The sequence below is a fragment of the Pituophis catenifer genome, unplaced genomic scaffold (assembly GCF_029215685.1).
Source record: "Pituophis catenifer annectens isolate HBS135680 unplaced genomic scaffold, rPitCat1.0.hap2 SCAF_13, whole genome shotgun sequence".
In the NCBI taxonomy this organism is placed as follows: domain Eukaryota; kingdom Metazoa; phylum Chordata; class Lepidosauria; order Squamata; family Colubridae; genus Pituophis; species Pituophis catenifer.
This window is the reverse complement of record NW_027256893.1, coordinates 16,018,668-16,043,602: the sequence shown is the minus strand read 5'-3', so window position 1 is coordinate 16,043,602 and position 24,935 is coordinate 16,018,668. Positions and strand designations below refer to the sequence as shown.

Genomic DNA, 24,935 nt, shown 5'->3' with positions numbered 1-24,935 from the left:
AAATGCACCTTTGGGATAGCACTAACGATGTTAACCATTTGTCTGAAATGAAGTAGGGTTTCCTGCCTGAGCAGGGGGTTGGACTAGAAGACCTCCAAGGTCCCTTCCAACTCTGTTATTCTAATAAGGGTAATGAAAGGTCTGCAAGAAAACAAGCTAGGTGGCTCAGTGGCTAAGACACCGAGCTTGTCAATCAAAAAAGGTCGGCGGTTCGAATCCCTAGTATAGGTCTCCTGTGTGTGGGGGGGGAGGGGGGTTGGACTAGATGACCTCCAAGGTCCCTTCCAACTCTTGTTACTGTTAAGCTCAAACTTTACAAAACTCGCAGAGCTGGCTTCAGCGCGCGCACGCGCACTCGTGCCAACCGCAGCGCCCGCTCCTCCCTCTCTTTCTTCCTTGGGGAACCGCCGCGCCTCCTCTCGGGCTGCGCGCGCGCCCTCAAGTGAGGGCGGGGCGGGGCGGGGAAAATGGTTGACCGATCAGGCCCCGCCTCTTGCCCCTCCTCCTCCTTCAGAGACCTGCCCCAAGATGGCGGCTGGCAGCAGCGACGAGGAGGATGAGGAGCTGGTGAGCGTCGGGACCCCGCTGGAGCTGCTGGAGGAAGGTAAATCCGCCTATTCCGTCTGCTTTTGGGGGGTGGGGGAGAAAGGCGAAGCAAAGGAGGGATGGTCTCCCTCCCGAGTCGTTAGTTTGGGGAGAAACCGCCTGACCCCCTCCCCTACCCCGGTGCCCTCCGCAGGGTCCTTGGTGTTCTCTGAGTTTGGTGGTTCGCTTGTACACGGGTTGTTACCCAACTAGGTCATAATCATCAATGCTGATGGTGTTCTATGCGCTGATGATGTTACCTAGTGGGTCTGTGGGGTGCTTGATGGTGCTTTCTGAGCTTGGTTGGGGTTTCTTTTTTGCAGACGTTTCATTACCTGACTAGGTAACATCATCAGTGCTGGAAGAAAGGAGGGTTTGTAGGGAGGAGGAGGAGGACTGTGGGGTCCTTGGTGCTCTCTTAGGGTTTGGGGTTTGTTTTTTTTTGCAGACGTTTCATTACCTTACTAGGTAACATCATCAGTGCTGGGAGAAAGGAGGGTTTGTAAGGAGGAGGAGGAGGACTGTGGGGTCCTTGGTGCTCTCTTAGGGTTTGGGTTTTTTTTTTTTGCAGACGTTTCATTACCTTACTAGGTAACATCATCAGTGCTGGGAGAAAGGAGGGTTTGTAAGGAGGAGGAGGAGGCCTGTGGGGTCCTTGGTGCTCTCTTAGGGTTTGGGTTTTTTTTTTTTTTTTTTTTGCAGACGTTTCATTACCTTACTAGGTAACATCATCAGTGCTGGGAGAAAGGAGGGTTTGTAAGGAGGAGGAGGAGGCCTGTGGGGTCCTTGGTGCTCTCTTAGGGTTTGGGTTTTTTTTTTTTTTTTTTGCAGACGTTTCATTACCTTACTAGGTAACATCATCAGTGCTGGGAGAAAGGAGGGTTTGTAAGGAGGAGGAGGAGGCCTGTGGGGTCCTTGGTGCTCTCTTAGGGTTTGGGTTTTTTTTTTTGCAGACCTTTCATTACCTTACTAGGTAACAGCATCAGTGCTGGAAGAAAGGAGGGTTTGTAGGGAGGAGGAGGAGGACTGTGGGGTCCTTGGTGCTCTCTTAGGGTTGTGGTTTTTTTTGTGTGTGCAGACGTTTCATTACCTGACTAGGTAACATCATCACTGCTGGAAGAAAGGAAAGTTTGCAAGGAGGAGGAGGACTGTGGGGTCTTTGATGTTTTTTTTTGTTTTTTGTTTTCAAGACATTTCATTACCCGACTAAACTTAGAATAACTTTGTCACTTTAAATGTGCACTGATCGGCATACATTAAAATGAAACTTCGTTGCATACTGCTCTAAAAGGGTCACCACCTCCAGGGTACATCACATAAACATGACAGAAATATAAATAAATAAAAAAGTATCCAATAGGTAACATCAGTGCTAGAAGAAAAGGGGGATTGCAGGGAGGAAGAGGACTATGGGGTCTTTGGTGCTCTCTGAATTTAATTTTTTTTTTTTGGCAGACATTTCATTACCTGACTAGGTAACATCATCAGTACTATAAGGAGTGGGGTTTGCTTCACCTTTCTATGCAGTAATTTGCCCTGCTAGTGTTGGTGGAGTGTGGTCTTTTCCTTGATCGTTCCTTGATTAGGGAATTGCTTCCTGCTTAATTGTTGTCTCTTGTATTGGCGCCTGTGCCCTCCTTTGGGGACTGCAGCCCCCAACTTCTGCAATGGCAAGGGCCTTCAGGCGGTCTCCCTCTTCCCTGCTGCCTGGGCTGAGAAGTTGTAGTGTGGGGCAGTTGGATGACCCCCAGATTAGGGAAGGTCGGCTGCAGGGGATACTCAAGATCGTCCTGGAAGCTCTTTGCCGACTGGGGAGGAAGGAGGCTGAGAGGGGGGAAAAATGGGACATAAGGAGGATGGACAGAGGGGTGGGGGCTGCTTTGCTGCAGCTTTGTAGACTGTTTGGTATAAGTGAAAGTGCCATCTTAAAATCTAGGAGATGGTGAGTTCTAGTTCCATCGTAGACATGAAAGCTGGTCTAACACTCATATGTGCATCTAAACTACCTTCCTTCCTTCCTTCCTTCCTTCCTTCCTTCCTTCCTTCCTTCCTTCCCTCCCTCCCTCCCTCCCTCCCTCCCTCCCTCCCTCCTCCTTCCTTTCCTTCCTTCCTTCCCTCCCTCCCTCCCTCCCTCCCTCCTTCCTTCCCTTCCCTTCTTCCCTCTTCCTTCCTTCCTTCCTTCCTCCCCTTTCCTTCCTTCCTTCCTTCCTTCCTCTTTCTTCCTTCCTTCCTTCCTTCCCTCCCTCTCTCCCTTCCTTCCTTCCTTCCTTCCTTCCTTCCTTCCTTCCTTCCTTCCTTCCTTCCAGGTGAGCGCATTAAGAAGCCAATTCCTCTCCAAGACCAGATGGTCAAAGATGAGAAGGGACGGTATAAACGATTTCATGGCGCGTTCAGTGGTGGTTTCTCAGCTGGCTACTTTAACACTGTCGGATCCAAAGAAGGTTAGTAAATGATCTACGTCGGAAACTTATTTTGTTCCTCTTGGCATAAGGCTGGGCTGAGTTGGGTTATTTTTAAAAATGTGTCCAAAACGGTAAAATCTTGGTCAGGTGTACACACCGCGTGAAGTTACATGGCTCAATGCGTACTTGTGATACCATTGTGGCTTCTAAACAATGGTGAAAGTGCTGGATCACCGGATTTATGTAATTTAATAATAGTTTAAACTTATAGACCAGGGGTGTCAAACTCACTGTCATCACGGCGGTGTCATGTGACATATCGGAACTTTCCCCCCCTTCGCTAAATTGCAGTGGGTGTGGCCAGCGCGTGATGCATCCGGGCTGCGGGTCGGGAGTTTGACAGCCCTGTTATAGACTGTCCAACAGTATAGACACTGCTGTAGATAAAGACACACATACTGCTGATTCATAATGCAGTACTTTCATTTTAAACTTGGCATGCTTTTTGTGAGCCTGTGTGAATTTTGCAACGCAGTCTGTACTGACAGTTTCTGTTTATTTGGGAACTCAGCTGACTGGTATGTTCGGCAAATATGATGAAAACAAGTTAGTGTCTTAGTGCAGGGGTCACCAACCTTGGCAACTTTAAGACTTGTGGACTTCAACTCCCAGAGAGAATTCTGGAAGTTGAAGTCTACAAGTCTTAAAATTGCCAAGGTTGGAGACCCCTGTCTTAGTGCAATGCTTGAGACTAGCAAAAGGGACAACACCAGTGATGGTATTCAGCCGGTTCTATCCGGTTCGGGTAAACTGGTAGCAGTGGCTGCTGGAAGCTCCACTCACCTGCCCGGACGTCATCACATCCCGTTTTTGACACTCTGCACATGCACGGAAGGCTCTGCGTGCGCGCGCTCACATTGTTGTGACCTAGACTTACTGAGTCATTACAATTCACAAATTAGTCCCAAAAACCCCTATTTTATTGTAACAGCTGAGAATTACGTTCACTCCCAGCTGAGTCCCAATTAGTTGCAAAACAAGTCCTTCGGAAGAAGTCCTTCGGGATAATCACCAACCTTTTATCTTCTTTGACACCCTGGCAAAGCCCCATGAAGTTCAGAAACAAACAAGAGATGCCGACTAGAAACAGAATTAGCAATGTTGCTTTCCTGCAAAAAGCCCAAGTGCCTTTATTTCTCTTTTAAGCCTTATGAGAGGGGCCAATCATCTCCTGACCTTACTCCCGAGCCGTCCCTTTTGCTTTAGCTGCTCTTGCCTTCTGGCAGCTCTGCGCTTGCGTGCACTAGGAACAGGCTCCTCCTGTTCCTTTGCCTCCTCACTGTCCAACTCTGTTGCCAGCTCTGCAGGCTCCTGGCGGACCACAACACATATTTCCAATCTGGTAGCGAAGGCTAGTGAATACCACTCCTGGACAATAGGATCAAGTAAACATTTTAAAAATTGAAACACCCACAGTGTATTCTCCTAAACTAGGAAATGATATGCAAAATCACTTCTCATGCAGTTAGTATAATTTCCAACACAATTCTACACAAATGTCCACTCAGACATAGTAAGTCAGTTATTCAGTTATAGTAAGTCAGTGAAAGAAGTCTGGAGGGAGTGGGTATTGCAATTGCAGTTTTAATTGGAAATTCAATCTTTCTCAATTCTTCTATAAACTCACATCTTATAACAACGCTTTGTCTTTCAAGGATGGGCACCATCAGCCTTTGTGTCATCTCGCCAGAACAGAGCAGAAAAGAAAGTTGTCGAGCCAGAAGATTTTATGGATGAAGAAGTAAGATGATGGAGATTATTGCATTTATATAATTCCAGACATCTATTTATATATCTATGGTATCCGTGCGGTACATAGATATGCACTGCTCAAAAAAATAAAGGGAATACAAGCAGAAGACATCTGAGATCTGAATGAATGAAATAGCCTTATTAAATACTTTGTTCGTTACATACAGTAGTTCTGTGTTCCCTTTAGTTGTTTGAGCAGTGTATAAACTACCGTATGTAACAAACAAAGTATTTAATAAGGCTATTTCATTCATTCAGATCTCGGATGTCTTCTGCTTGTATTCCCTTTATTTTTTTTGAGCAGTATATAAATATTGTTATATGTATACTGTGTTTCCCCGAAAACAAGACCCCGTCTTATATTTTTTTGAACCCTGAAATAAGCGCTTGGCCTTATTGCCATGCGCTCAAAAGCCCGATTGGATTTGTTATCAGGGGATGTCTTATTTTGGGGGAAAGAGGGTAGTTGTACATCTTCCAAAGTCACTTCTGTGAGATGGGTGGCCATATAAATGATAAATATAAGTCTGGTGTTTGGACATAAACTTTTACTGTGTGGTTAACAGACATGATTACATAGCTTTGTTTAGATAAAGAACAGCGATTTTTGTACAAAGAAAGTGCAATCTCTTGCTGTTTTATTTCAAGGTTACTATTTGAATTCGCAAACTTGGAAAGAAAATATTCTAATTCCCCCACCCCCACCCATCTTATTTTCCCTGAAAGGATCTTGGTGAACATGGCATTGCACCAAAGGAAATTACAATTACGGATACATTTGCTTCCCAAAGTAAAGACAAAATCCAGGAGAAGGCCAGACAGCTAGCAGGAATAGTTGCACCCATCCCTGGAGCTACAGTATTGGATGAATTCATCACACCTGCGAAGTAAGTATTGAAAAATCATCTGTTACTTGCATATAATTGCAAATATTATATTTTTTTATTTATAGAACACCTGAAGGACTGTTTGAATCATTTTCCCCAGAAGTAAACAGTCAGGATTTCTTCTTCCTCCATAAACAAGTATTCCCGATGTTAAATCTAGGACTGTTGTAGAATTCATTTATTTTATTTATATAACTGCCATCTCACTGACTCTAGACAACCGAATCAAATATGTAAAATGTAAAACACAAGTAAAACACAGAGGATAATCTAATTCAGCATTTCTGAACCTTGGCAATATTAATAGCAATGGCAATAGTGCTTAGACTTATATACCACTTTACAGTGCTTTACAGCTAAGCAGTTTACAGAGTCAGCCTCTTGCCCCCAACAGTCTGGGTCCTCATTTTACCCACCTCGGAAGGATGGAAGGCTGAGTCAACCTTGAGCCTGGTGGATCACTTAACCGGGTTATTAATTTAATATCTGCCAGTTGTTAGTAACTGGGTTAATAACCCAGTTAGTAACTTAACTGGGACAAGAGAGGTCATAAAACTCACTTAACAAATGTCTCACTTAGCAACATAAATGTGGGGCTCCATTGTTGTCGTAAGTCGACGACTACCTGTAGTTATAACTCGTTGATCCATTTCTTTTTTTTTTCCCAGGATAACAATTGGGATTGACTTGTTGCGAAAAATGGGCTGGAAAGAAGGACAAGGCGTTGGGCCCCGAGTAAAGAGGAAGCCACGCAAGCAAAAACCTGGTACATTCCCCTGAATCTATTGTTTTGCAACAAGATCAGAATAAAATGAATTATCTAGTTCAGGTAATTATGTCCCTGCTTAATAAGGCCTTTGCTTCTCCCTTTGAAGTACAAACAACCAAAGCTGGAATGACCCAATTGTATTTTGCCATTTTGTCCAAATTAGAAAAACACTGTTATTTTGACATAAGTCAGAATGTCAAACCATTGTTTTTAATTATACAATATTCTGACTTGTTTCAAAACAGATAATAAGTATTGTTTTCTGGTTTGGGCGAAATATGAAATCAGGGCTCCTAAAAGGTTTCCTAATCTGTTTGCTTGTGCTGTAAGGGGAGAAGCACAATATTGCAAAATACTTGTTCCTATTTTCATATTTAAGATACGGCTGCCTAAATATATCAGTTTTGATCCATTTTTAAAATATAACTGGTCTGTAGTCTGCTATTGTATTATTTGTTACTCGCATACCGGAGTAATTTAAGTGACTTTGAATTTAGTGGTATCGTAGCAGCATGACTTGAATAAAAGTCATGAAAAAATACAGCATTTTAATCATGATTGTCACTGTTTGATTACAGAGCCAGGAATAAAAATATATGGCTGTGCTTTGCCTCCAGGGTCTGAAGATTCAGAGGTAATTGTAGAGCCTTTGTTGGAAATTGTAACTTTTTTTTTTTAACGGAATTGGAATTAGTCAATAAATACCAACTCTTTGCGGTTACAATAATGAGTATTACAATGATTCTTTTAACATCTTAATGCCTTGTAATTTTCAATAAGTGAAGAAGTGCTGGTCCTTGGCTTGCACTGACTTTTCTGCAAAGGTATCTGTAACATCATGAAAACTTTTAATATAAACAGTTCTGTGCCCTGGATAGTCTTCATGTGAATTATTTACATGCAGACAGTGACTCTATAAATAAAGTGGCAAGGAGTAAAAAATAGTTCTTGTTTACTATTTGCTGCCGATAGTGACAATGGGAAATATGACAAAAGATGAAGAAATAATTTTGGGACAAAAATAACAATCACAAAAACAACAACAAAATAACCTTCAATGGGAAACTGATTACAGTCTGGTCAGTTTCAGGCAGAGCTTCTAGTCACCGGGCTAAGCTTATTAAGGCATTTAGCACTGTAGGGAAGCACTGAGTCAGAAAAACAGCTCAGAAAGAGATAGCTTGTTTAGGCAGTCTCTCTGCCTTGCAAGGAGCCAAAAGAAAAAGAAAAAAAAAACAATTGGGTCAGGCACAAATACTACATCCTGATAAACCCCTTTTATTTAATTTACAGTGAATTCCTCTCCAGCAAAGTCTTTCCTCTCCCACAGTCTTTCAAGATAGTTCACAATTACCGACCTTTATCAGGCTTGGAGAGTGGCCAGGCCGATATCTTTCAGACTCCCGCAATACTTGGCAAGAATGCAGGAATGAACTCATTGTCTCCTGCAAACTCCATTCCCCTTTCGCTCCTCTTTTATTCCCTCTGGGAGGGGCCATTCATCGTACGCCTGTGGCCTTACTCCTGAGTCGACCCTTGTTCTTTAGCTGTTCCCTTTGTCTGGCAACTCTGTGCATGCGCACACTGAGAACAGGCTCCAGCTGTTTGTCTGCCTCACTGATGTCTGACTCCGAAGACAGCTGATAACTGGCATACGACCCTGGCCCCCTCTCTGCCTCTGATGCAGAGCCCTCATCAGAGCCCTCCCCAGACTCCAGGACTGGCCCATGTTCCTCCCCAACCTCCTCACTGTCCGAATCTGCTGCCAGATCCGCTGGCCGGCCACAACAGCACAGGACACTGTAAGAGAAAACATTGTCAGAATGAGATGGCACCAACCAGCGATTTCACACTGACCCGATTTTCTTAATGACCATTTTGTCAGAACCAATCCCAGTCACTAAATCAAGGACTACCTATACAATATTGCTTTGTGGACGAAGCAGAAAGCGTAGGAGAATAGAAGGCTGTGATGTTCTCTGTTTTAACTGCTGTTTTGTTAGAATCTGAAACAACCTAATGAATCGCTGAAGAAGGCCTCAGACATAATCAAAGTCCACGGATTGCTGCTGCTTAGAATTGCCAACACAGGCCACTTCAGAAAATTGCCGGTTGGGAAGAAGCAGGGGCTTAAAATTTTGCCAATTTACCACTTCATCCTAAATAACCTATATTTATTTTTATAAAGGAAGAAGAGGATGAATATCAGCCGGAAAATGTGACTTTTGCCCCCAAAGATGTGATGCCGGTAGATCTGACTCCGAAAGAAAACGTCCATGGACTGGGTTACCAAGGGCTGGATCCCAATAAAGCTTTGTTTGGCGCTTCAGAAGAACCCTTAAATCTTTTTCGCCTCGGTTCTGAAAATTTAAGTCAACTTGGGGATGTACGGCATAGTAAAGGACGGAAACTGGGCATTTCAGGACAGGTAAAATATACAGGTTAAAATTTTGGACTAGGCTTTGAGAAATGAGCAAGTGAAATCTAAAATATCTAATATATACCGTATTTTTCGGAGTATAAGACGCTCCGGACTATAAAACGCACCTACTTTTTTGGGGGAGGAAAACAAAAAAAAGAAATCTGTCTCTTGCCTCCCAGCAATTTTCCTCCTTGCAGCAAACAGCTTGCTTTAGTTTCAGTTTCATTTTCAGCACATCCTGATTAGCACAAGAAAAAAAAATCTGCCTCCCAGCAATTTGCCGCCTCGCAGCAAACAGCAGAGGCCCGCGCGGCAATAGGCAATGGCAATCCCTGCAGCCTGAAACAGCTGAGGGTCAGGAGGCTGATCCAACTGACAATCAATTGCTTGTGTTAATCAGGCTGTAATGAAGCTGAAACGGGCTGTTTGCTGCTTGCTGCAAGGAGGTAAATTGCTGGGAGGCAGAAGCCAAAGGATGGGGGTGGGTGGGTGGGGCTACATTCGGGGTATAAGATGCACCCAAATTTTCACCCTCTTTTTAGAGGGGGAAAAAAGTGTGTCTTATACTCTGAAAAATACGGTACTTCAGAATAGTTATGATTTATTCACATATAAGTACAGTCTGCTATGGGGGGCAAGTTTGGAGCTCCTTTATTACAGCCAGTTCAAGCAAATTGGCCCTTTTCCTCATTCCGCCTCAGGCAAACCTTTTGCAGAGATAGGTAGTCCTCGACGTACGGCCACAAGTGAGCCCAAAATTTCTGTTGCTAAGCAGAAAGACAGTTGTTAGGTGAGTCCATTTAAGCTCACACCGACTGCTTCAGTGACTCCATCCAGCCACCTCGTTCTCCGTCGTCTCCTTCTTTTGCCCTCCATCTTTCCCAGCATTAGGCTCTTCTCCAGTGAGTCCTTCCTTCTCAGAGTATCTGAGTTTCCTCTTCAGGATCTGGCCTCCTAAAGAGCAGTCAGGGCTGATCTCCTCTAGGACTGATCGGTTGGATCGCCTTGCAGTCCAAGGGACTCGCAGGAGTCTTCTCCAGCACCATAGTTCAAAGGCCTCAATTCTTTGGGGCTCAGCCTTTCTTATTCTTATTTAAAATAGTGAAGACAAATCTAATTGTATGCTATGCTGCTTCTTTTAGGCCTTTGGGGTTGGCGCTTTGGAAGACGAAGATGAAGATATTTATGCAGTCGAATCCCTTTCCAAATATGACAGTGTTCTGAAAGATGAAGAGCCAGGAGACGGATTATATGGTTGGACAGCTCCCCAGCCTTATAAAAGCAAACCAGGTCTGGAAGCCTCTGGATATTTTATTTATTTATTGGTTCGATTTATATGCCGCCCTTCTCCGGAGACTCAGGGCGGCTTACAATGCGTTAAACAATAGCCTTCATACTTTTGTATATACCTGCTTAGTAGGGCTTTCGGGCCCCCCCAAGCAGTGTTCTTTTATATACAAAGTCACCTTATTGCCCCCACAATCCGGGTCCTCATTTTACCTACCTCAAAAGGATGGAAGGCTGAGTCAACCTTGAGCCTGGTGAGATTTGAACTTGCAGTAATTGCAGGCAGCTGGTGTTACTTAACAGCGCTTTAGTCTGATGCGCCACCAAGGCTCTTTTTATCATTGGTTGAGGCCTTTCAGGAAGTGCCCCCCTATTGGTTTACTTTGAAAGCACTAATGAATTTATCTTATTATTTTTTAGGAAGAGAGAAAGAAAAGAAGTATCTCGGGAAAATTTTGGATGGTTTCTGCTTGGCCTCTAAATCAGTAACTCCTGCCAAGGTTAGTTAGCTTTCCTTTCTGCCATTATATCTGCCTGTACATGTATGAAGATAACACTGAATTTACCACAAGATCTCCAAGAGTATAACATTGATTCTTCAACCTGCTTATCATTTGAAACGTCGTAGATTTTTTAATAACAATAGTAGCAATGTTTTGTTACCGTTTTGTTTTTACTCTAGTCCAAAATGAAACAAGGGAGAATATCAACTTTCACTGCCCTAACCTGATCTTTGGAATAACCAATAATTTTTTTTTTTTCAAATCAACTCGGCCATCTTCAGTGTTGTGCTAATAAAGTCTGCTGTGGCGATCATTTTACAATGCATAGGATTAGGATACTTTTGTTAAGATCGGCAAAATAGTAAAAAAAAATAATGACAGTGAATGTATTGGGGAGAAATGGGAAGCAACTAGTGATATGAGCTGATTGGATTTCAAGTTTGATAGCTACTAGACTTCTGCAACGAATAGTCCCAATATTTTAAAAACATTGCCAGTTATGCCAGTTATTAGTTTATATCGGTCTTTCTCAACCTTGGCAATTTCAAGATGTGTGGACTTCACCTTGTAGAATTCTTTGCTAGCTGGGGAATTCTGGGAGTTGAAGTCCACACATCTTCAAGCTGCCAAGGTTGAAAAACACTGGTTTATGTCAGAGTGTTTACACCGTGACTACTAATTTGAGACTACCTGGGAGCAAAATACAGGACACAGAGGTTTGTCTACAAACAGTGGTTTATATACAACATTATATACAGTATATATACATACACGTGCTAAGCAAAGGCAGGCAAGCAATCAGTCTTCTCCAACTCTACACAGAGAACTACAGTACAGATGCACGCGACGAGGAGCGTGATACACGAGGAGAGGGATTGACGCCCTCAAATGACCTCCCTTATATAGGCAGCTTCTTAAAGGGTAATAACCCTGCTGACACATCCTCAGTCTTAAAGGGGCTGGTCAGCTTTAAATCTTCATTACCCTCACACTCCCCATTTAAAGCTGAATAGCTGAATGCTTTAACGTATTCATGAATCTTTCTATACTTTCTACACTTGAGTTCAGATTTAATATTGCCTAATTCCCAATGTCCAGTAATGTATGTAATGACTCGCTTGTCTGCAAGCAAGACAAATGTTTTGTCTTCTCTTGGTTTTTCCATAAAGACTTATCCTCCTCCAGACCTGCCAAGAGACTACAGACCAATCCATTACTTTCGACCTGTGATAAAAGCTACCGCTGAAAACTCCCTCTTACTGCAAGCCTTGGCAGAATCCACAGGGAAGCTTCTGAGCGACGCAGCAGTCCAAAGTAGACACCAGAAAACCGCTTCCGAGAGAAGGGAAGTGCTGGGTGAAACTGCTCTGAAAGGTATTCAATACCCTGATGTTACTTTGCACGATGCATGTCCTTTATCTCAGGGGTCCCAACCCCCACCCCACCCCTCGGCCCGTGCATCAGCACCGGGCTGTGGCATGCCAGAAACCGGGCCGTGCAAGCAAGCGAAGCTCCCTCCGCGGGATGCAGGCAACACGCGAAACCACGCCTCCTTCCAGTCCACTGAAAAATCTCTCTCCACGGAACCGGTCCCTGGTGCCCGAAAGGTTGGGGGGGCACTGCTCTACCTGGAGTCTGCAATCATTTTGTTTTGACTTATTTTTTTGTAGGCATTTTTGATTGACTTTTTAAAATTTAATTATATCATTATCTGTCTGTCTGTCTGTCTGTCTATCTCTATCTCTATCTCTCTATCCATTCATTATCTATCTATCTATCTATCTATCTATCTATCTATCTATCTATCTATCTCTATATCTATCTATCTATCTCTATATCTCTATCTATCCATCCTCTATATCTATCTATATCTATTTATCTCTTTATCTCTATCTATCCATCATCTATCTCTGTCTGTCTGTCTGTCTGTCTCTATCTCTGCTGTCTGTCGATATCTCTTTATCTATCCATCATCTATATCTGTCTGTCTGTCTGTCTGTCTGTCTACCTTAATTTAAATATATCCTTAAACATGTATATTTTTAATTTATTAAAAATGGGGGCTTTTTGCAAATGTTTTGTCTAAACAAGGCAATGTATTCTTGATTACACTATGTTCTGAACCAAAAATATGTTAGTTGTTTATCATGATTTTCCCTTCTTGTTTAGGCCCAACCACTTCTGTTCTAGAATATTTGTCGGAGAAAGACAAAGAGAGGATCCAAGAAGCGAAACAGGCAGGACAACCACAACTGAAAGCTGACACTGTGTCTCAACAATCTGCCTGTAGCAAATTCCAAGCTCCTCCTGTCCCTGATGTGCCACGTAAGTGGCAATTGAGGCTGGGGTCCCAGTTACCTACAACTCGCTCGACTGACTTCAAACCATTTGCCAGCGACCCAGAAAAGCAAAAGAGATACGAACATTACTTAGAAAATTTTGCACGTGGGAAGAAAGGCAAGTAGCAAACGTGTTCCCAGCTCTTTTCTCCCTTCATCTAGCACACTTTCATTTTAATTCAAGTATTCTACAGCAAACAGAATTTAAGCGGGCAGCCCCCAAATCTGAAGAAGCAAAAGAGGCAATGTATAAGTTGTCATCATGAAATAGACATCTATTCCGATGCTTAATATGTCCAGCATTTTAAAACGTTGTCTTCTATGGCCAGCACATCAAGTGCAATCATGTTAGTTATTTCCGTATAGCTATTATTTACAATTGATTCAAATTCTGCTTTGTAAGGAATGTTAAAACATTCTTGCTTCCGCTGTTAATATTTCTTTTGTGTATAATCTGCTAGAAAGACTAGTCTAAAAACACTAGGAAACCCTGATTCATGGTTTATGTAATGGAACATCCAAAGCAGGAATTGTGGCTTGCTCCTACAAAAATAACGGGGAAGAACAAACTCTGGTTTATGATTCTGCTTGTTAGGAGATCAGCAAGAAATATTTGTGTAGTGGGCTGTGCTTTGAGATAATTCCTTTTTAAAAAAAAATGTTTTCCTTTTGCCTTTTATATTGTGTGATTTTATTTGTGTATTTTTTTTAAATGGGTGGAGTTATTTAGTTAAGGTGGGTGGCCATATACCTTCGTTAAAAAAAAAAAGCCTCATAGTTCTGTTGAGTCTATTTTCTGTCATTCTTGGCTTTGCTTTTGCTGGAAACCTCTGCATCTATAAACTGTTTCATTCTTTTCTCTTCAACATTATTGAGCCAGTATTATTGATTTTGTATTTTTTTGCTTGCTTTTTAAATTTTTCTTGCCCTAATAGATGTGCCAGAAAGCTGTTTAGATTCCAGGATGACGGAGTGGGAGCGCGGTAGAGAGCGGGAAGAATTCTCTCGTGCTGCTGCCTTCTACAAAACCTCCAGCTCAATTTTGTCTTCAAGGTTTACTCCTGCGAAGTTGGAGGACGATACCGATAAAGTAGACGTTCCTCGCGATGAAGAGGTATGTCCCAAACTCCTCCAGAAACTGTTGAACTGGGTTGACTTGCAGTCATCCTCAGAGCACCGATTCCTTTCAAGATCATCTCCAAACAAACGCTAAGAGTTCTCACGACACATAGCTAAGCCATAACGCAGTTTGTTTCATTCTGTCTGAAGGTATTGTGTGAACGCCACTTATGGTTTATTAAATAAAAACACGGTTAAAATTAGTTTAGCAGAAATGCGAATCGGGCCAGTTTAAAAAAAAAAAAAAAGACCATCAGAAAGTTATGCTTTATCCTCAAGTCGGTTATTGCCAAAATGTATGCGTGATAATTGCTGTAACAAACCGAGGACCACATTGTTATTTTAGACTAATGTTGACGACAAAGAGGCGGCTGCAAAAATGAAGATGTTTGGAAAGCTGACAAGGGAAAAATTTGAGTGGCACCCGGATAAGCTTTTGTGCAAAAGGTTTAATATTCCTGATCCCTATGCAGAGTAAGTTGGTTGAAGCCATTAGCATTTTCTAACAAGTACTTTGGCGGGTGATAATTTTATGGTTGGCCAGTAGAAGTGGTCAAATCTAACAACTGTTTTTTAGACCAGAGTTCCCCAGCCTTTCCAGGTTGGCCCAGAGAGGGAGGAGGGAGGGAAAGGGGGAATGGTTTTGTGGGAGGGGCAGGTGTATGCGTGTGGGCGTGCATGTCCGCTGCTCCCACAAGGGGAGCCATGAGCGCCCGCGATAACGTGAGTAGGGCCATGAGAGCCTGCGACAATTGTGTGAATGGGCTGCGAGTGCCTGTGTGAATGGAGCTGTGTGCATGCGCACAGGGGCACACACCAACCAGCTACTCACATGGCCTGGTGGCCAATAGGCCGCGGCCCACAAGTTGGGGACCCCTGGTTTAGACCACCTTGGTTACTTAATTATAATTATATATATATATATATATATTTATATAATTATAAAATTTAAACAGTAAATTTTAAAATGCTGTTTTGTTTCTATACTATTGGTTTCTTTTTTTTTTTTTTTCGGAATAATTTCATTTAATATATAGACTATGTAATTGTTAAGGGCCATTTTGCCTCTGCTTTATTTATTTGCATATCATAAAAATTCAGCAATGAAGGCAGAATTAAATTTAGATCTACTTTTAATTCTATTTAGTAGTGCTACAAATACACTGATTTCAGTTTTTACTGGATATGGAAAGCTTTGAACTAATAGAATCTTTTGGTGCCTGTAATATTGTAATATATTTGTTATCAATCTTTTGTTACAGTTTTGGTTTCTATACTATTCTATTTTAACACATATATTTCTGGAACAGAAAAATTACCCAAAGTTAGATGTAGAAACTCTGAAAGTGGCGTGGTGGCCTAGAGGGGGAGCTCTCGTCTCTCAGTCAGGAGGCCGTGAGTTCAAACATAGGAAGCGGCAGATATTTCTCTTTCTCTCGGCGCAAAGAGAAAATATACGCTGTGAACTTCACATAGGCATCAGGAAGGGAATCCGGCCAGTAAACACTCTAGCTCCATCCAGCCACTCCAACTCCACCCCAATGTAAGGGCTTGCAGGGTCATTAAAAGAAGAAAAAAAAATGTAGAAACTCTGCTTTTATTTTTCATCAGGTCCTGTATTGTCGGATTGCCGACAGTGAAACGTGATAAGTATTCTGTGTTCAACTTCTTGAGCGTTGCTTCAGAGTCCGCGTCAGAGATACGAAATCAACCGATGAAAACGGGAGTGCAACAAGATAATATTCCTAACAGTAAGATTTTTAATTTATCAGATGGATATTTCTTCAGAACCTGAATCATAGATAATTGGGCCAATCAAAGTGTAGAGGACAATAACAGAGTAAAAACCATTTGCAGGGCTGAAACAGTGTCCCGGACTAACTGGGAGAAGTATGTGAATTGGTTGGCATTTGGCCCCTAAATTTAAAATTCCTAACGATCAAAGACGGTTTTTCTTAAAACTGGATGTATTGTATAAAAGAAAGAAAACTTTCAGATTAACAGAGTTGGAAGGGATCTTGCAGGTCCTCTTGTCCAACCCCCTGCCCAAGCAGGAGACCCTACTGTTGAGGAATATGTGCAGAGTAACCCTTGAGTAGCAAGGTTGTGCACATGAGAAACGACTGAGGGTGATTGTGAATAAGCACTGTCAATACACAGACACACTGAGTTGTGATATTCTTTTACTTTTAGGAAAAAGCAAAGTCCAATAAACAATCCAGGTCATATACAGATAAAGATAGTTAAATTGTCAATCCACGGATATTCCAAGAACAAAGTCTTCTTACCAGTTGTTGTAGTCATATGCATTAAAACAGTTCTTTTTGTAGTTGCAAACAGGAACAAGTACAGCAGTAAAACAATCAGTAAAACAGTAGAAAACAACAAGTAGCAATGATCAATTAGTGATCATTCAGAGAGATCATGCAGAGAGGAACCGAGGTAGCAATAATAATGTAATAAGAAAAATAAGCCATGATTCAAGCTTCCTCTTAAGTACGTTGGCTACAGAGATAGCCAATCAGAATACAGTACGATGCAATACAGCATTACAGTCTTAAAGCTATACTTTTCATTTTGACTGCAAACATGCAGTGATGGTTTATATATATTGTCAACCCAACCAGTTAGGCAATAGCCATTCCCTAACACCTACATCTGCCTCTACTTAGGATCGAACTCATGAAGAAAGGGTGATGACCCCTTGGAAATGTGCATTTCTTTCAGAGCCAAAGAAGTCATCCAGATGGGATGTGCCCGACAGAGAGAAGAAGAAAGATACCATCAGTGAATTTATAAGTTTGGCTCGATCAAAGGTGGAGGTCCATGTTCAGGAACAACTTCCCAAAGCAGTTGAAGCGAAGGCCAAACATGGGACTGGGGACCTTGTTCCCACTCAGGTAGAGTGGCTTTGATCCTTCTGTTACGTTGAAGGAGTAGGGAGCACTTTCAAACGCATGCCAAATGGATGTATGATGAACTTGGATGAAAGAATTGGTAGCTACAATATTCTCAGGAGATGAGAATCAGGCTATCCTCATGCATTACTCCAAAATAGAAACTCTGCAGACTCGGGTGACAATTTACTAAAAGGCTATAATGCAGGACTAATTTTACACTTATTATTAGAAATGCCTTTATCAAGGCGCCACATTTTGCGTGCAAAAGTTAAAACACAACCGCGTTTTAGAAGTGCAGAATGCAGGTTTTAATTTGCCCTGAGGTTAAGTTGAAACTGTGGATGAACGAAATGTTCATTTCTCATAGTTTTGATTTTTATGCTCTCTGAAAGGTACGAAATGTATAGTATGTTGTTTGTTCCACCTGGCCATGGGTTAACCACAAGGACATAATAAATCTTGAAAGAATTTCATTATCATTAGCTCTTTATCCGCTTGTAGACCAGCAGGTAGAATACAGAACCTGCAGTTACTTAAAATAAAATACAAGAGAAAAGATGTTTGTGTATGTGTGTGTGTGTGTGTGTAAATACATACTAAGATATCTAGGAGGGGCTAGAATCAATCCTACAGCATAAAGTGCAGATTACTGAGTGGTATTTGTCTATTTTGCAAGAGTTTACCATATTTTTCAGAGTATAAGACGCTCCGTAGTATAAGACGCATATTAGTTTTTGGGGAGGAAAAAAAGAAAAAAAAATTCTGCCTCTGCCTACCAGTATCCATCATTATTCATCTGGCTAGCATCCTTGCAGCAAATAGCCTGGTCAGCTTCAGCACGTTATCGCAGCCCGATTCAGCACAAGCAGCTGATTGGCGGTTGGATCAGCCTCCTAGAATACTGCCAATCAGCTTTTCCAGGCTGCGGGAATAGCCAGAGCCCATCGCCGCTTCCGCGCATCGTGTTTTCAGCCTCCGCACGCCCTGTTTTTGGCCTCTGTGGATCGCATTTTTGGCTGATTCCAGGTGATCCCTGCCACCTGGAACTGGCTGAAAATGGCCGAAGAGTGGGGGCCGGCAGGTGGGCGGCGCTTTGGCAACATTCGGTGTATAAGACCTAAATCTTCTCCCCTTTTTAAATGTAAATTTTAATTTGTTTTTAAATTATGGGGTATTTTAAACTCAGCCAAATTATTTAATTCGTTTTTAATTTATTTTAAATTTTTGTATTTGTGTTTTATCTTGTGGCTGTTCACCGCCCTGAGTCCTTCGGGAGAAGGGCGGTATAGAAATTTAATAAAATAAAATAAAATAAAATAAATAAAATAAGACGCACCACAGTTTTCACCCACTTTTGGGATGGGGGGAAGTGCGTCTTATAACTCTGAAAAGTACGGTAGGTGGAAAGAGAAATCTTCAACGGTTTGCTCCTTTGTTATGGTTTAACTTGGCAGAGAAGTGCATTGTTTCCTTTTTCCTTTGTGCTTCAGCCATCAGGCCCGCCCAGTGGCCCAAGTGAAGCTGCCGTGGAAGAAGAAAGCCGGCCATCCATGGATTTATTCAAAGCCATCTTTGCCAGTTCCTCAGACGAGAAGTCCTCTTCTGAAGAAGAGAGTGATGGAGAAGAGCCAGCTGCAGCAGCCCTGGAAGGAGAGTCTGAAAACACAAAGCCTTGCGACTCACCTGGCATCCCATTACCTGTTGCTCAAGGTATTTATTATTGGCTCAGTTCAGACAAAATGTTTCCCCCCCACCCTCCCATTAAAAACCAGCCAAATCCTCTGATATATAATGCTTCGTATAACCCCCTGCCACTTTAGGGCAAGCATCACATTTGAACGAGCAAAAGAGTTTGAATTTCCACTCTATAAACAGGATGGAAACGCATGGGTTGAAGCTTTGTGCTCTTTGCAACTTTGCGCTGCAGGAAGTCCTCATTTGCTGATAGTAATTGGAACCAGAAACTCTGTTGATAAGCAATATGGTTGTAAGCCTGAAGTTGACCTGATCGAAGCCGTCTTGGAGCTTCAGTGTTGCCACACTGGAGCTGAGGGATAGGGAGGGGGGGAATTTAGATAGTTGGGACTTTGTAGTCAAAACAAAAATCTTTTCTCTTGGGAACCAAGGACATTCTCACCCCTGGTCAGAAGAAAGAGGAGTGAGGTCACCAGGCAGCCAGACAGAGCTGTCATTGGACCATGTGACTGATTGTTTTGAGAAAGTAAAAAACTTTTGATGAAAAGTTGATGTGTTTTGGGAATAGGTTCATGGAAATGTACCGTAACTTACGGCAGCCTTTATGGTATGTTAGGATTTAAGACGGACTTTGAAATGGACTAATAAGTCTTTGGGCTGTATCAAGTGATTTGTTATGTTGGATTTTAAACACGATCTCCATATTTATTATTTTCTCCTCAAAGAAACTGAAGTTACACCTGAGACTTTTGATACCATAACGCCAACCTCAAAGGAAGTAGTTGATGAAGGAGAATTTGGACCAAAATTGCCTCCTGTTGCTTATTCTGGTAAAGGTATTTGTTAAATGTTAATTGCATATATATCAACTCTTTCCATTTTAAAAGTATTACACGCAGGAATCTATTGGCTGTTGGTCTTTTTTGTTTCATGGGCTACAGAAATACTGTAGAAGCAAAACTTGAGAGCCTTGGTAGTACAGAGGTTTAAGGCACCCTGTTATTAAGCTTATTAAGACCAGCTGCCTGCAATTACTGCAGGGTTCGAATCTCGCCAAGGCTCAAGGTTGACTCAGCCTTCCATCCTTTCTAAGGTAGGTGAAATGAGGACCCAGTTTGTGGGGGCAATAAGATGACTTTGTATAAATATACAAAAGGATGAAGGCGATTGCTGAGCACATTGTAAGCTGCCCTGAGTCTTCGGAGAAGGGCGGAATATAAATCAAATTAAAAAAAAAAAAAAAAACTAATCACCGAGTATAATTTTTATAAAATTCTTGATTTAATTAGGGTAGATACCTAAACATGCTCAAGACAACACAAACTAATCTACCCTAATTAAATCAAGAATTTGCAAGGAAGAAAAAAGAAAAAAAAATCGATCAGCAAAAGTGCAAGAAAAAAAGGTGAAAAATAGAAGAGAAAGAAAACATTTAAAAATGGCTTCCCATCTTCATTTTAGCAGCTATATGTACAATTATAAATTTAGCTCTTTCTCTAAAGTTACATCACGACTCTCTTTTTTTCTATAATCTCCCCTGTCTAATCATCGAAACCATTTGTCACAAGTTCACTTTTTTCATTTTTACATATAAAGTCCATCAAAGGCTTCCAATAAATACAGATAATGTCTTTTAAATTACCGATTTAAGTAATTTACAGTACCAGGGGTCTTCAGAGCTCCGAGCTTTGTTGATTTTTGTAGACGTTTCATTACCCAAACTAGGTAAAATCATCCAAGAGCCCTTCATTTCAACCCTGAGCTACAAATATTCTTCTCTTATCAATTTATGCATTTCAGCAGATTCTTGTCATCTTCACCAAGCGCTCCTCCAGAGTGGGTAGTGTTAAACCTTTCCCTCTTCTGTTTGTTGTTCCTGAGCATAGTTATATATTCACTAAAAGTGCAGCCAATGCTTGTATAAATAGATCATGGGTTTGCATCAAGAAATTCAGAAAGATGCTATTCCCGCAGAATCTAAAATAATAATAACTCAGCAGCTTCTGAATAGCTTTCAGTGCATCTTCCTTCAACAGTTCTTCTGTCTCTGACAAATGTTTTAGGCACAGCTGAAGTGGCTGCAGAGCACAAGCCCCCCAAGATCAAAGAAAAACACAAGAGAAAAGAACACAAACACAAAAAGGAAAAGGTAATTTTGATGTTTATTTTTAACCTTTTCTCCTCAAAATCAGTATGAGGTTCTCTTACAAAGCTTGTTTTCCAAGCACAAAAGAAGTTTTCTTTCTATTTTACATTCCCTCCCTCCTTGCTTAGAGTCACGTATATGAAATGGGCGGCCATCTACCTTTGGATAATAAATGGATAAAAATATATTACCCTTACTTGAAAAGATGTGGAGACTTTAGAACAGGAGTCCCCAATCCCCAGTCCGTGAACCAGCACCGTGGGATGCAGGCAGCATGTGAAACTACGCTGCCTCTGGTCCACGGAAAAAACCCTCTCCACGGAACCGGTCCCTGGTGCCCAAAAGATTGGAGGCTGCTACTCTAGAAAGAGTGCAGAGAAGAGCAGCAAAGATGATTCAGGGACTGGAGGCTAAAGATATGAAGAGTAGTTGCAGGAATTGCACAGGAATGAAATCTACTTACCTTCCCTACCGGTTTGGAAGTGCACGCACCACGCGGTTAAAACCAGGAAGTAACGACAACCAGGCGGCTGGGCGGAGCCTCAAGCTGCCATCGCTACCGGTTCTCCGAACCACCAGCAGCACACACAAAGTCTGTACAAAACTTAATTTACTAAAATAACTCAGTCTTTTTCAAACAAAGGCAGTTAATAAACTTTCTTAACAGCCTACAAGAAACCAAAGATAAAGTAATCACAATCTTACTATGGTGGGCAGAAAGCCCAGAAGCAATTTGCAGAGAATCCAGACGCGAAGAAGAGTGAACTAAAGTTGTTCCCTACAAATTGTTTCAGTCGGCGTTCCTCCTTAAATAGGCTAAGGGAGTGGCCAATTAGCCCCAAGCCTTAATCTCAAGGAGACCTCCTCCTGAGGAGCCACTCCTGCCTTTTGGCAGCTCTGCGCGCCCATGCATCGAGAAGAGGCTCCTCCTCTTCGTCCTCTTCACTTAAGGGAGCTTCTGGAGGTTCTGAAGGCCCTGGCTGAATCCCTGCCTCTGGCACCACATCTTCTCTAGCCTCCTCATTGTCCGACTCGAGTGCCAGCTGCACAGGCTGCTGGCGCAGCACCACACCAGCCTCCTCGCTGTCGGAATCAGCTACAATCTGCACAGGCCGCTAACAGCTGCCATCGCTACCAGTTTTCCGAACCACCAGCCCTCATCGCTACTGCTTCAGCCGAACCGGGAGCATTTCACCCCTGGAATTGCATATATCTAGTTAAAAGAAGGACCAGTGGTGACATGGTAGCAGTGTTCCAATATCTAAAGAGGCTGCCACAAAGAAGAGAGGGTTCACCCTATTTTCCAAAGCATCCTGAAGGCAGGACAAGAAGCAATGGGTGGAAACAAATCAAGGAGAGAACCAACCTAGGCCTAAGGAGAAATTTCCTGACAGTGAGAACAATTCATCATAGTAATGATTTGCCTCCAGAAGTTGTGGGGTGCTCCATCACTGGAGGTTTTTAAAAAGAGATTGGACAATCATTTATGTAAAATGGTGTAGGGTCTCCTGCTTGAGCAGGAAGCTGGACTAGAAGACCTCCAAGGCCCCTTCCAACCCTTGTTGTTCTTTGTGCAGAAAAAGAAGCACAAGAAATCCAAGCACAAGGGCAAGCACAAGAACAAGAAATCTGAGAAGAACAGCAGCTCAGACACAGCCGAGAGCAAAGACAGCAGCAGTGAGGAAGGAAAGACGAATATATCACCCCGGGAACTTTTAAGAAGGTAAGCAGCAGGTAACTCCAGCTGTCTGCAATTAGTAACTTTTGTTCACTTTTGTGAATTATATTATCTCTTCTTTACATGTTGGTCATTTGGCTTTAATGAGACAGGTTTTTTTTTTCATTATTTGAATAATAATCAAATCAGTTGATGGTGTCTAAACTTTCCAGCAAATTTGGAAAGATAATCAGTTGAAGGAAGAGTGCCATAGGCATTCTCTTTATTTAGAAAAACAAGATGAGCGGCAAATAAATCTAATAAATTGATAAACAAACTGTCAATATGTAATTATGGTTGACATTTTTAAATTGCTCATTTAAAAATCAATGTCTTAAGGTTTATTTTTTAGAATTTAAAAGCCTTTTAAGAATTGATAGAAAGGCTGTAGTTTGGCTTCCAGTTTGGATTTTTTAAAAATTGAAATTATTTTATTTATTAAAATATATTTCTTCTCTTTATTCCTCTGTTTATTTTAGGATGAAAAATCTTCCACTTGTAAAGCGGTAGCTCGGATTGCATTTCTGGACTCAAAACAGATCTCCTCTGTGATGGCAGATCATCCATATAAAGCATTGTTAATGACCTGTAAATACAGTATTTGTCTTGGATTTGTTTATTTCATTTTAATTTCAAAGTTTAAAAAAAAAAGAAAAAGGAAAACCAAAATTCTGCACAGTGCAAAAGATTCTATTCTGCGAGGGACAATGAAAATGCTGCATTTTAATGATAAAAGCATGAGAAAATTTAAATAAACTAATTTTACTGATCTTCCGCGTTTTCAAATATTTTGTTGAGAGATCTTATGTGCCAAGATGAGAAGGATCCTTTTTGTAGTATGTTGGAGTGAGCGAACTCTTGGTTGGGGTGAGTTGTCCGGCAGCAATTTGGCCATGGTGATTTGACTGGCTAGTTGGCCGCGGTGAGGTCAGGGTCTGGCAGATGTGAGCGGCTCTTGGTTGGGGTGCACAGCTGCTTTGCTGAGCCAGAGGTCCCAGCAGAAATATTCATCCATTGAATGCCTAAGAAGATAAAGGTAAAGGTTCCCCTTCCACGGGTGTCAGCAACCTGCAGCTCCGGAGCCTCATGCAGCTCTTTGGGCCCTCTGCTATGGCTCCCTGTCGGGTGATCCCACCACTGGCTGGCCCCCCCTCCTCGCCCTCCCCTCCCAGTCACTCCTCGCCTGGGGCAAATAAAGAGAGATGGGGGGGAGAGGGAGGGAGAGAAGGAAATGTCAAAAGGGTTTTGTGGTTCCCAGTGTTTTTTAAACAACTGGTTCTTTGCCCTAATGACCTGCTGGGTAGGCATGGCTGGGGGGGTCATGTGACTGGTGGAAGTGAGTGATGTTGAGTTGGCCATGCCCACCCAGGTTTTGTGGCTCCCGGTGTTTTCTTTTCTGTGCGAAACAGATCCAAATGGCTCTTTTGAGTGTTTAAGGTTGCAGACTCCTGCCCTTGCACATATGTGTTAGTCTTTCCCGACTCTGGGAGGCGGCGCTCATCTCCATTTCAAAGCCGAAGAGCCAGCGCTGTTCGAAGACGTTTCCATGGTCATGTGGCGGGCACGACTCAATGCCAAAGGCGCACGGAAGGCTGTTACCTTCCCACCAAAGGTGGTCCCTATTTTTTCTACTTGCATTTTTTACGTGCTTTCGAACTGGTAGGTTGGCAGAAGCTGAGACAAGTCTCGGGAGCTCACTCTGTTACGCGATGCTAGGGATTCAAACCGCTGAACTGTCAAATTTTGGATCGACAAGCTCAGCGTCTTAGCCACTGAGCCACCGTGTCCCTCTAAGAAGATTAGAAGTACCAAACGAGGAAAAAACATTGACCCCCACTAAAGCAACTGAATGACACCGCGTTTCGGGCAAAGACAGATGCCTGAAAACCCCCAATAGCGATAACAGCCTTGGTAGTACAGTGGTTTAATGCACCCTGTAATTAACACAGCTGCCTGCAATTTCTGCAGGTTCGAATCTTACCAGGCTCAAGGTTGACTCAGCCTTCCATCCTTTCTAAGGTAGGTGAAATGAGGACCCAGTTTGTGGGGGCAATAAGCTGACTTTGTATAAATATACAAAAGGATGAAGGCTATTGCTTAACGCATTGTAAGCTGCCCTGAGTCTCCGGAGAAGGGCGGCATATAAATCAAATTTAAAAAAAAAAAAAAAACAGCCTACACTGTTTCAAAGAAACAGCCAATGTGGAAAGTGTTCTTAAGACGCTCCATGAAAACCCAGCCAAATCCAGGTCTAGGAGCATCTTGCCCTAAACTTTCTCCCACGTGATTCCCAGATCTGGTCCTGGCAGGATGGGAACACAAAAACAACCCAAAACAAAGATGTCAGAGAAA

The 24,935-nt window shown here is 42.3% G+C and overlaps 1 protein-coding gene across 4 annotated transcripts; it reads left to right on the top strand.

Annotated features, from left to right (window-relative positions):
- The first annotated feature begins 528 nt into the window (after positions 1–528).
- GPATCH1 (G-patch domain containing 1) lies at positions 529–23,353 on the top strand. 4 transcript variants are annotated; one of them, XM_070953031.1, is made up of 20 exons: positions 529–604; positions 2,892–3,026; positions 4,703–4,788; positions 5,526–5,686; positions 6,355–6,452; positions 7,034–7,089; positions 8,644–8,883; positions 10,020–10,167; positions 10,585–10,664; positions 11,837–12,041; positions 12,837–13,124; positions 13,942–14,120; positions 14,472–14,599; positions 15,737–15,876; positions 16,853–17,025; positions 18,516–18,735; positions 19,446–19,550; positions 20,784–20,869; positions 22,444–22,589; positions 23,063–23,190. In XM_070953031.1, exons 1-20 carry the CDS (start codon positions 529–531, stop codon positions 23,091–23,093), a joined length of 2,781 nt encoding a protein of 926 aa, XP_070809132.1. In that variant the 3' UTR covers positions 23,094–23,190. The 4 variants fall into 4 exon arrangements, with proteins under 4 accessions (XP_070809132.1, XP_070809131.1, XP_070809130.1 ...); XM_070953030.1 differs by having other exon boundaries at positions 19,446–19,556; XM_070953029.1 differs by lacking the exon at positions 22,444–22,589 and having other exon boundaries at positions 23,063–23,353.
- The last annotated feature ends 1,582 nt before the right edge of the window (positions 23,354–24,935 follow it).